Source organism: Lineus longissimus, chromosome 1 (assembly GCF_910592395.1).
Source record: "Lineus longissimus chromosome 1, tnLinLong1.2, whole genome shotgun sequence".
NCBI classification, from domain to species: Eukaryota; Metazoa; Nemertea; class Pilidiophora; order Heteronemertea; family Lineidae; genus Lineus; species Lineus longissimus.
In genome coordinates, this window is record NC_088308.1 from 11768892 (window position 1) to 11781465 (window position 12574).

Sequence of the window (12574 nt, forward strand, 5' to 3'; positions counted from 1 at the left end):
CTACTTGAACAAAATCATTTAGGCCTACAACTTGTTGTTCACCCGTGAGTCCTGCTACAGCAAATGCATGTTCTGCTGAATGAGGGTCTACCTCATCCCAGGCACGGCTTATGATCTGCAAATAATTAACAATGAAATCCGTTGGGATACACCATCATCATCAGTGTTTAAGACTTTCCACTGTTTCCAATATTTTCTGACCAGCGTCTTAAACGGCCTCATGACTACTAAATCTAATGGCTGCACCAGGGAAGTGCAGCCTGCTGGGATGTAGTCTAATAGGAGGCCATGGTTAATCACTGGGATACTGAATGCTTCACTTAGGTGTGCACGAAATCTGTCCACAATCAACATTTTGGAACCAATAGCATCCTGTAGATCCCCGACATTTGGAAATAGCACACGATCTTGCCAGTCTATTAACACTTCATTGTTCACCCAACCAGTGCGAGAACTGGAAAAAGCAGCGTTTTCTGGTAGTTCATTGTTTTCATGCAATGTTCTAATTTGTCGGACAAATCCAGGCTCCCGAAAGGTCACATGCGCTGGAAGTTTTTCCCCATTGCTACCGATTGCTAGGGACACTGAACAGCCAAGCTTGTGGTTGCCCAAAGATGTTTTCACATCGATCTGCCGTGCACCCCTGGCACTGTAAGTGTAGAGAGGGGGAAAGTCTAACTGTACAAATGTCTGATTCATGTTAACCATTTGTTGCACATGAATTCTCTGACTGAATTTCGCACACGACCAATGAATTCCTGTACACGTTGCGGAGCATCGTCTGGTATCGTTGTCGAGTTCTTTGTCCGTTTTCGATGGGATAATCCTTTGCGTTTTTTGAAATTGTTAACCCACCCATTTGATGCATGGAAATGTGCTCTTTCTGCTCTTGAAGCTTTCAGTTGATTTCGTTAATTTTCAGGGAGTTCTGCCCAATAGTAATCGAATTCTTCGATGCCATAATCATGGATATCAGCAAGCGAGACAGGCAATCCTCTTCCTCTCGTGTTCTGAACTCGTCCCAGGACGCGGTTTTCAACTGTCGGCCACAAACCACCATGGCCCTCTCTCACTCTTCTGCGTTGACCCCGGTTCTGGTCGTCCTGCTCAATAATCCATTCCTCATTATTCAACCAAGTGCGGAACGTCTGGTATGGGATGTGATTATTTCGTGCATACTCTGCCGCATCAAGAACCCTCCCATGTTGATGTAACCCATGGAAGTCCAGCAGGCGACGGACCTTTTCCGCAATGGAATAACTCTGGCGTCGACGGGGAACACGTTGGTCTGCAAATGCATTTTCTTCATCATTGTTGTCGGGCATACCATTTGCGGCTACATCAGCTTCATCGTCTTCACCTTGATGCATGGCTGTCACCAGGATCAGCAAGGATAAGGCAGCGATTTTCAACATGTTTAGTGTTCTGTGTTAGATGAGTTCTGAGGAACATGTGGTGCCAATGCACCTGCTTTTATCTTGTTTGAATTTTTTGATTATGTAATCATAAAGCCTACATGACAGACGTTTTTTTAGGTTAACTTCACAAGAAGTTCCGCTTCATGTACACGTTGATAAAAACCACCAGTATTACGACTGAAGCCAGCATTCACTTTTGCGCAGCGCCAGTAACAGTTTGTGTTGGACTCCCTCTGTTTGTTGTACATGTAGCCATTGTAGCACAGCTTCTGGCCCCCCTTGTTGTTGGTTATCAGCTCCATGATCTTCTTACAGCACTCTTGATGAACAATACTAAATGGCTTACTGGTGTCCGATATATATATGTTTCCTGTGAAGCCATTACAAAATACCAGTAAAAAGAAAGAAAACCTTGAACAACCTCCACGAAACCATGAAAAAAACAAGACAAAAGAATTTTCTGTGAACCCATGACCGAATTATTTTTGAATTCCGTTTATCATGACTTAATAAACAACAGGACAATAAGGTGTAGTAGCTTGTAAGTTTGCTACTATTGTGTTAATTATCCATTAATTGCCATGCTGAACAAACAGTGAGTTCACAATTATTGGCAAATTACACTCTAATTAGTTTAATTTCTTGCAAACTCATAAGGCCAAATTAAGGATGTTTTGCTAAAGGTGACCATTATATCAGGAAATAAAACGCATTACGCAACTTTAGAGCCTGATTTCTCGCAAGCTCATACGAATTTTATGGAATATTCATTTGCAAGCAAAATTCAATAATTGAAGAAATTATAAATGTACCATATTAGCATATTTCTTCTTTTTCATCAATTGCAACAGATGTTCTTGGTTATAATAGAATGCCTGGGACAACACATAGAACAGTATGGGAGCTTTAGGTAGTCAAATAAACCAAGATTCTTAATTCGTGACAACAAAAGTATGCGATGATGTTGCGAAGAAAAACGCATTGCGAAATTCATTCTGATATCAATGTCATCACTAAGTTCTCAAACCTGTCAAAAAGTAAGCGACGACACTAAGACATGATGACATGAAATCACCCCCGAGCTCACCCATGTGAACTAAATGGGTTGGGGCAACACTCGCCTACCCTGAAGTATGAAAGGGGAGACCAAACCGATCGGGTTGAAGATGGAGCTCATTGTGGACAAAATTCCACGTCTAGTCAAAGGTTTATCTCTAAACACTACTCAGAATCCAAAGGAATCTAGTTCCAAACACTATTGCATCCCCAGTACCCGTTCAATCGGCAAATCATTATGGAGGATATCTAACTGCTGAATAACCTTGGCCCTAGACTCAACAGGGATGCCATTCATTACCTCTCTGTGGTTACACATGAATTTGCACAGGCAGAAGCCATCTTTCCCACACATGCCTCTGCTGTTTTCAACCAAGACCTTAGCCTCTGACACGTCAACTGACGAATTCAAACCATCGTCGACATAGAAGTCGTCTCTAATAAACTGTGCAGCTCTGGCTCCAAACTCAGACTCGAACTTGTCTGCAGTGGCCTTCAACGCAAAATTCGCACATGCAGGGGAGGAGGTGGCTCCAAACACATGCACAGTCATGCGGTACTCTACTATGGGTTTACTTGTGTCGCCACCATCCCACCATAGGAACCTTAGCAAGTTTCTGTACCTTCTATCAACGCCAACCTGGTAAAGCATCTTCTCTATGTCACAGATGAAAGCAACATGCTCCTTGCGAAAACGCACCAGCACGCCTGTCAGGTTGTTTATGAAGTCTGGCCCTGGCAACAAGTGCTTGTTGAGTGACTCACCCTGGTGTTCTGCGCTACCATCGAACACTACTCTGATACGACCGGGTTTTTGTGGGTGATAAACCCCGTGGTGAGGGAGGTACCAAACCAAACCATCACTGATATTTAGCTCATCTTCTGGAACTCTCTCCGCATGCCATTGCTAATCAGATTACTCATGAACTCTGTATAATCACTCTGATATTTGCTATCTCTTTCTATCTTGTGCTGCAAACCGGACAGGCGTTTCAGAACCATTGACCTGTTGTTAGGGAGTTTAAGGTTGTCTTCCCTGAGGGGCAGCGGCAACTCAAAGTGGTTGTCCTCCCTCTGATGAATACCTTCTTGCATTATGCTCATAAACTTCTATCTTCAACTGATACCTTGGCATCACTATGTCTCTCACTGAACTCTACCTCAAATATCTGAGACAACGCTAGAGGACTGACCTCTTGTACCTATGTTACAAAAGCGAAGTGACCTCCCTGGTTCAAACCAGAACCCGAGGGAGCAACTACCTGAGAACAGTGACATGAGCATTCATTTACATCATGAGTGCAGACAACACCAACTACACTCCAACCTAAGGCTGTGCGTACCCCATACGGGTCGCTTTCACCACCAGGCACAACCTATAAAGGCTTGATAGTCTGAAGACAGCTCAACCCAATCAGGAGCCCAACTTCAATGCCATTCAACAACGGTGACAGCTTGTCAGACACATTTGCCAAGTGGGGACATTTTTTGACGATCTCTGGTTTTGGCACCTGATTGAGTTTGGCTGGTATAACATCACGTGTATATGTGCCAGGTAATCCCACCTCCTTCGACTCGTGCAGTCCTCTCACGACCAGCCCCTGAACCTTCTTGCACTCGATCGTCTCCTCAGCAAGAACAGTCGATAACTTCAACAATACAGTGTCGCCGTCAGCTCCCAGCTTATCCAATACCGGTGTGGTAGCAAAGCAGGCATCCGATTGCTCATCTAGTAGGGCGTACGTCAGCACCGTCTTGTTGGGGTCATCCCTGTGATGTAGCATCACTGGTACTATCATGGAGTAGCAACAGCTATCAGACTCTTTCTCTTCTATGCAGTGTGCTGTGACACTAGGCACACTAGGTTCGGGCGATTTGTACACATACGTATAATCATGCAGAAGTGTGGGGTGAAAACGCTTGCACACGTCGCACTGCCTCTTGCACCTACAGTCTCTACGTTTATGTCCCCATTTGAAGCATCCGAGACACAGGCCACCCTGCTTCACCGAAGCAACTCTTTCCGGGAGTTCCATTATCTTGAACTGATCACAAGTCTCTAACTGGTGTGGTCCTTTGCAAACGGCACACTTGGGAGTTGAACGATCAACCGTAGGAGTGGCAATACCACTCTGGGCACCAGCGCCACTAGTAGTGGCGAAACTTTTAACACTAGGACCCCTTCGCCTCTGTCGACTGGCCACGTCACTACCATGGCTACTGCTACTGCTTTCGATTAATTTGAGCGGGTTGCAGGCAATGCGAGCCTGCTTGCTAAGGAACTGGCATAACCTTGAGAACGGTGGGTAATCATCACTGACTGTTCGAAAGTTCCCCGAGTCTACATCTCCGTCAGATCCATAAACCCATTTGACGACCACTATCAGCCATCTGTCTTAATGAACCTCAGGAGTTTGGTCAGTATTTTCTGATGTTCGGTGGGGTCGTCTAGTATGGCTAGGTTACGCAAGGTTGACATAGCCGTCTCGCATTGGCAGAGAAAGTCTGCTAACTTCTGTAGAGCCTCCCCATCACCAGGCTTGATGGAAGGCCATTTGCTGATCTTGTCTCGGAATGTGTGTGCCAACTTCAGTTTATCTCCGTACCTGTCTTCCAGGGTCCGCTTGGCCCTTCTGGAGGCCAGGGGGGTGTTGAGGTCGAGTAACCCCTTGATGCACTCCCTGGCATCACCGCCAGTGTATCTACCTAAGTAATAAATGCGATTGGCATCCTTCTGATATCTATCCTCAACCAGTGTTCTAAAAGAGTTGGCCCACACTGGATAATCCAGAATGTCCTCAGTGAACACGTTGGGTTCTTTCTTTGTTAGTCCTTCTGTTCGTTTTGTCAACACATCTGCCAACGTCGAGATGGCGTTGGCCACTTCATTGCTTCCTGTCATCGGCGATTGGGGACAGCCGGGTGTTTGACTACCACCAGTAGTCCTTGATATGTTAAGTTCATATTCGGTTTCGTATCTTCGCAGCTCCTCCTTTAGCCTACAATTCTCCTCCCGAAATGCTGCGATCATTTCGTCTGCTTCACCTTCTTGGACTGCGGCTGCTTGGAGTAGCAGCCCGAATCCTTCTTTCTGTTCCTGGCTCATTGTTGTCCGGTAGAGTTTTACTGTGGCTGTGAGGGCAAACAACTTCTTTAAGTGAAGAACCAAAACCAGTTTCTTCGTATTTTCTGCCTCTGGCTTTAATTCTTCTCTACACCTCACGACTTTCACTACTTTCACGTAAAACTGAAAAACATGCACAAACAAGACATAAGATATTCGTTCAAAGAAAGGGTTAATAGAAGACAATATTCTATGCAAGAGTGATACAATCAGCACTGAACCTTCCTTATGCTAGCTTATAGCTCAGAAATATTTTGTACCACCCTTTGCACCATTTTCTACACTGGCAGATGCTGCCATCTGGCGGAACTCGATTGTACTTCCACATGGGCTCATCATGGGAAAACTATGTCAACAAAACCCTCTTTTGTTACCTTTATGTCAAGTACCAAGATTTAGCAAATACGTTCTCTAGGTTCTATACATTCTTATCTATAATTACCTCTATTCGGGCATCCTTGAGCCTCGTTTAACCCCTCTATGGGTGGATGCCAAGACGGCACAAAAAACCACTGAATTGAGCAAAATAATCAGCATGGCGTAAGCGCCTGGTGGGCGGAAGCACAACTGCAGTCAAGTCAGAAACGGCGCGAAAATACCAAGGCGCAAAATTCAAATACCGGAAGCTAACCAATAACATCATGGTAGCACTCACACCATCATTTGCAAGGAGGTATGCTGCTATCAGAAGTCGGCAATAGGCGTCCTTTGCCTGGGCATGTATCAAATCATCGACGCGTCTTTGCTTTGGTGGTGGTGGCAGGGGTGGTGATGAACCTGAAAGAAGTCAGAAAGAGTTGTGATGCAGTAAAATCCAACCATAGCATGTTCCTCCCACTTCGCTGGCCCTACACTACAGTACACTTCAGCCTATAATCTAGTTATTGTGTACAGTGCACTCACAGTGCAACATATGTCACTGCCTACTGCAGTAAGCACTAGCCTCTGTATATGGGCCTACATACATGCATGATACATTATGATATGTACATTAACATCAACATGTATTTGTTAATATAGTGCACCTACCTGCTGACGAAGCTCAAGTACTTCCTGCTGCATGATCAGCCTCTTGCTGATATTTGGTGGCCTTTTCATGCGAAAGGGATTTCGTCTGGTGCCGTTCTAGGGTCCAAGAGGAAACAAAGTCGGTCCCAGTACAAAATTTCAGGGAAGCGTCCTGGGCATTTCCACGACGTGGAAATCCCCCCTGACTTTATCAGAAAAACGGGCGCAAAGTTAGCATGAAACGTTGCAAACGAATGTCCTGCCATTTTTTGAATACGTGTCATAATTGAAGTTATCCTTCACAGACCATTTCATAAAGTGTGCAATTGCACTGTCTTTGAAAACTCATCGGCTTTGTTTTTTGACGCCACGGCTTTCTTCATTTTGCTGCTTCTCAACAGCCGCCATGTTCCGATGGGAAGACGAAGCCTATATGGAACACAGAAGCCGATTTGTGGCCGACCCTCGAATAGACTTGACAACAGCAGGATTTTCTTGACGTTGAATGATATTACATCATGGAAAATCATCGGTTAAAACTGTAATGACAAGAGATGACAAATACTATAAGTACCATACTACATGTTTAACAGAAGTTTATATCAAAGGGAAATCAGAATCTTTAATAAATTTATGATTCTGGAGAATCTAAGAGATGGCAATTAAGCCTTACATAATTACATGTAGAATGAAAAACACTGAAGTAAGAAGCAGCTATACAAAGAGATGTCAAGAAATATTATATAATTATATTAAAGAGGGAGCAAACTTGCCGTAAGCCAAAAGAATGGCTACATTTAGTATAATAGAAAACTAATCATGACATCCCAAAGGCAAAGCAACAGCATCCACAGCAGTGAATCCCCAGGCAAATACGTTGAAGTTTAAGTAATACATGAGTGTACATGTGTGTACATGTATGTACATCTAAGCCATCTCAAATAACATAAAGTTGCTCGAAAAACCAGAATGAATAACCGGACAAAGACATGTCCCACTCCACCCGGTGTAAAGGGCATTCTGATCCCACTAAATACCAAAACAAATGATCAAGGTTTACTAACTATGACCAAAGCCTGAACCAAGAACAAATTGTGCACTAAGACACCTTTTTAGTGGGACCAAAACTCCCTCCACACCGGGGTGAGAGGTCAAACCTGCCCCAGTCTATAATGTTTCTTAATTATAAATCAATATTTCCTACAAAGGAAAGCAGGAATAACCGTGCATAACAAAGTAACCAACGGCCTCTGGTGCCATAGATATTCACAGAAACCTTCACGCTAACAGGTAATTAACTGTGATTTGTAAATACCAAATAATGTCCGCCATCTTGCCCGGACAGGAACCGTAAACAAGGGCGCACCCAAAACAGTGCATTGCCAGTGCAAATACATACATCATGAAGACAGTGATTTCACAGCCATCACCACCGCCAACTTTAGGCGAGCAAAATACCTCACTAATACAGACTTTTAAAAATACTTACATCATTTTTGCCTTCTATATAACTTTTACGAAAGGTCGAGCACATAAAGATAATATATTGAAAGTTAAATGGGCTAAAAAACGACAAGTTTGCCTTCACGGACAAAGTCCGCAGACTCGCGTACATGATGGAAAATGGCTGAGTGAAGTTCCGGTCCAAACAGGCCCACAACTAGTTACACACCCTTCACGTGGGTGGCGCTGTAGTCAACACGATTGGTTGAAAAAAAACTAACAGCCAATCATCAAGCTCATACTGTAAAGCAAGGTCGAATCGCCCAAAAACACTTCGGCAATGCTCGGTAATGTCCGTAATCAGCTGATTGACCGGGATATAAATAAACAAATGAACACATTGATAAAATGCAAGGAGCGGGGTTTTCCGCTCCTCTTAATCTGATTTTGGGAGCGCTGAAGGGCGCAATCACGCCCCTTAAACGTGATGCACTGGTTGTAGGGTTCAACCCATCTGTTGTCTACTTGGTGTCGTCAGACTACTATAGTTTTGCCATTATCCCTACGTTGGTACAATAGATAGCCGTTAACTGCTAGGGCTGTTTGATCTTGGAAGTTTTTGGGATAGTCCTTTGTGCACTTGTTATCTGCAATGCATGGGGCCGATTGGTTGAGGGTGCCGCAAGGTCCGTGAATCATAGAGCTTTTGACTGTGTTGTAAAGGTCTGGTTCTGTTGCTTCATCGGGGATTTCGGCTCTGATGACACTATCGATATAAGTTTGGGCCTTAAGTTTGCTTCCTTCGGCCAATATCAATAAAAGTTGACAGTGAGGGAGGCCCGGTTTTTGGAATTCGATGATGTAGATGTACGCTGTCGGGATTCCAAGGCAATTTTCATTCCTGATGTCATCAAGAAGTTCTGTGAGGTGAAGTTTGAAAACACGGCTGACAATATCAGGACAGTGTTCTGGGCCCAATCTCATGAAAGGCTTCTAAATTAGCTGCATACTAGGGGTTAGTTGGCTTCTAAATCACTAGTTTCCATCTTGTTAGTTGACTTCTAAATTTCTTTTCACGAAACGACACTAGGGACCCAGCTAACTAGTTGCCAGGTAGGAAAAGTAGTTGTTAACTAAAGTGTGGAGAGACGTCCAAACCACATAAACCACAGCATGTCAATTTCAATTTCAATGGGCCGAGTGCTGACTTTGAGGACATTTAGGTCATTAGGGGTCAGTCATGGGGATAAATCTACGCATTGTGTGCAATCTTCATGTCTATCATAGCACTGTGCTGCACAGACAGACTGTGCTTTTCGCCCTACAGTAAAGATGTCCCAGAAAAGGCAGCGTAAGGCAAATTACAGCCAGGATGAAAACCTTTTCCTGTCGCAGAAGTACGAGGAATTTAAAGACAATATAGATGCAAAACAAAAGGATGTAAACACAAATCGGAAGAAGAAAGAGGCCTGGGAAAACATCCTTACGCAGCATCGTGCCCGATTTCCAGACACTAATCGGTCATTGGATGACCTTAAATCTCGGCTGACGAAACTGAAGTCAGAGTCGCGGGAAATCGCACAGCAGCAGAAAAAGTCACGAGCAAAAACAGGTGGTGGAAAACCGGCATCAGAGCCAAATCCAGCACAACAGAAGATGCTTGATCTTTGCGCAGATACTCCGGGGTTTCAGGGTTTGACTGGGGTCGAGTCTGGAGTAACAGCAAAGTCGGTTGGACAAGATGACTTTGGTACTAAAAATAATTAAGTGTAGCCACTTGCTTCCTTTTAAAATCCACCTCTCTTGATGAACACTTCATACTAGTATTACAACTGAAATTTTTCAAGTGTCTCCAAAGGAGTTTAGTCTTAGTGATGTTCCACTTTCTTTACAGAATCGGATAGCAGTGATGTACATGTAGGAGAATTATTAACCGATGTCCATGAAATTGATACGCCTAAGCCAAGTTCATCAAAGTCGGCTACCAGGGGCTGCTGCAGTCCCACGTCATCCAAGAAGCTAAAGAAAGATGAAGCATACAACAGTCTCATTGAAACAGAAAGGGAGAACATGCTCATCAAACGTCAGAATTTGGTACTAAAACAAGAGAAGCTGAAATTGCAAATTAAACTGTTAAAGCGCCAATTAAATGATGAAAACCCACCATCGCTATTGCAGACTGAAGAAGGAAGTGTTTTGTTTCAGTTGTAATTATACTTAGATTTGGTGTATAGCGTAGCGGCAGAGACAGGGAACCAGTCTAGTACAGCAGTGAAGTTCAGCTATCAGTGAAGTTCTACTTTTGGTACATAACATATGTATAACATCATGTAGATGTGTCAACTATCATTGTCTAGATAGTCCCATTAAAACCTATTCTGAATCAACAACGTTCTTGCTCTATGTCCATTAGCAATGTCAAAATTTCCGTGGTAGTCTTCAGCTCGCACCTCCTCTCGTACTGGTCCAGGGTACTCAACATCCGGCTCATTTCGGTCCACTGCAATGTTATGCAGCACAGCCGTGGCAGCAATAACCTTACAGGTACTCTCTGGGTCTTTCAATCTACTCTCGAGATGGAGAAGATAAAAGCGACGCTTCCATCTCCCAATGGTTTGTTCCACCAACACCCGTGTAGACTTATGGGCAGCATTGTATCGACGCTCTGATGCTGTGGTTGGATTCAAGAGTGGTGTCATCAACCAGTTGCGACATGGATAACCACTATCACCAAGGATGAATGCTTGAACCAAACCAGCCTCCATTGTGTCCCAAACCTGGCTTGATCTGAGAATTCGGCTGTCATGCGCCGAGCCAGGCCATCTAGCAACTAGATTTATCCACTTGCCCCTATGGTCACTCATTACTTGCACGTTAATCGAATGATAACCCTTTCTGTTCACATAGTCAACTTCGTTTTGATGTGGTGAGATAATCCAGACATGAGTCCCATCGACACACCCTATCACACCAGGAAAGTGTCGCATTTGGTAGAAACCATCCTTAATGGGTCCTAATTCATTCCCCTCCGGAAATTTGATGAAATCATTTATCCTTCCAGCCAAGGCATTGGAAACACGATGGATTGCTCGGTTAGCAGTTGCCGGTGACACTTGCAACGGATCTCCGACAACCTTATGGAATGTCCCTGTCCCGTAATACTGCAGGGCAATGAGGACTTGTTGATATGGAAGTAGGGCACTGCTTCGTCTTGTTGGATGCTCAATATGTGGGGTGACTAAGTCAGTGATGAACATGATCCCATTTCGAGAGAATCTGTATCTCTGAAGCAATTCCCCGTCACTAAAGATGTCCAGAGGATTCCGACGATCTTTAAAAACTCGCTCTCGTCGTAAAGCGCGGCGCCTCTCCACAAGTTCCGCAAGCTCAAATATCCTTCTTGCCATGTTTACTTGTTCTCTCGTCGATGCCAGTCAGGCAAATGATAAAATAGTTGACAACTAGAGATTTAGAGGTGCCCCAGATCATCTCTAACTTTAGCAGTCAACTTAGCATGTAACTAGGCCTAGTGACATTTCATGAAAAACACTTAGAAGGCAACTAGGGATAGCAGCCAACTACAGGCCAAATTAGCTGTCAACTAGGCTTAGATGCGTTTCATGAGATTGGGCCCTGGTCTCTAGTTTGGGGGAAGCGCTTCTAAAATGTCTTTACACTTGGGATTCCACTTGAATGTAATGAAAAGGTCTGGTCGTCCATGCTTAGACACAATAGCCATTGCATCCTGAAAGTTTTGCTGCATTGCTGTGGGTGAACCATGGAAGGAAGATGGGAGGATAACAATTTTTCCTGGGTTGAGGTTGTTGTTGGGTGTTTGAAGTGCTAGGTGATCCATTAGGCCTTGGTACATCTCTACTCGAAGATGTTGTTGGTTGTTGCGTATCCAGGCAAGTCGATTTGATTCTGTCCTCACGTAAGCGTCAACAGTATATTGTTGGAAAAGTTTGTAGCTGTAGAAGATGGGATTGAAGATGATGCGTGCTGCCAAGCGATGGGAGTAATATTGGAGGCAGGTGACATTAGAGCGTTTTTGCGTTGCCCTTTCAGTGGAATGTTTCATATCATACTGCCAGCCCAAAATTTCGTAAGGAAAAAGTAATGGTTAGACCATTGGATCAATGGAGATGGCCTGTGGTGGTTTGTCCTTGGGGTGTGTTACGTTCGGTATCGCCTTTAGGCTACTGTAATTCGGCTCGAGCCTGGTGAATAACATGAATAACAAATTGGTTAGATGACTGCCATTTAGGAACTACTTTTTAATTCGCGTACTAATACACTATGCTAAAAGCAATATATTAATACATCACGCTCCTCCCCTTTTAGAATGATTGTCCTTCAGTACACTGCCAACATGTGACTAGTAACTATAACTTGTTAACTCAAACTTGAAACTCACTAAACACATATAAGACTACTTGTCTCTATCAACACCAACTAATCTGACAACAATTACAATGAATAAATGAATGTTTTTAACATGCATACTGATTTTCTTTTCCCCTTT

At 43.9% G+C, this 12574-nt stretch overlaps 2 protein-coding genes across 2 annotated transcripts; both read right to left on the reverse strand.

Annotated features, from left to right (window-relative positions):
- Positions 1 to 2673: 2673 nt before the first annotated feature.
- LOC135497187 (uncharacterized) lies at positions 2674 to 3027 on the reverse strand. Its single transcript, XM_064786935.1, has one exon. The coding sequence runs from the start codon at positions 3025 to 3027 to the stop codon at positions 2674 to 2676; it is 354 nt and encodes a 117-aa protein (XP_064643005.1).
- A 7388-nt stretch (positions 3028 to 10415) lies between these two features.
- Positions 10416 to 11456, reverse strand: LOC135497196 (putative nuclease HARBI1). Its single transcript, XM_064786945.1, has one exon. It carries the CDS (start codon positions 11454 to 11456, stop codon positions 10416 to 10418), a length of 1041 nt encoding a protein of 346 aa, XP_064643015.1.
- Positions 11457 to 12574: the final 1118 nt, after the last annotated feature.

Coding starts and splice junctions, on each gene's coding strand:
- LOC135497187 (XM_064786935.1), bottom strand. CDS start 3,027: ATGACTGTGCATGTGTTTGGAGCCACCTCCTCCCCTGCATGTGCGAAT.
- LOC135497196 (XM_064786945.1), bottom strand. CDS start 11,456: ATGGCAAGAAGGATATTTGAGCTTGCGGAACTTGTGGAGAGGCGCCGC.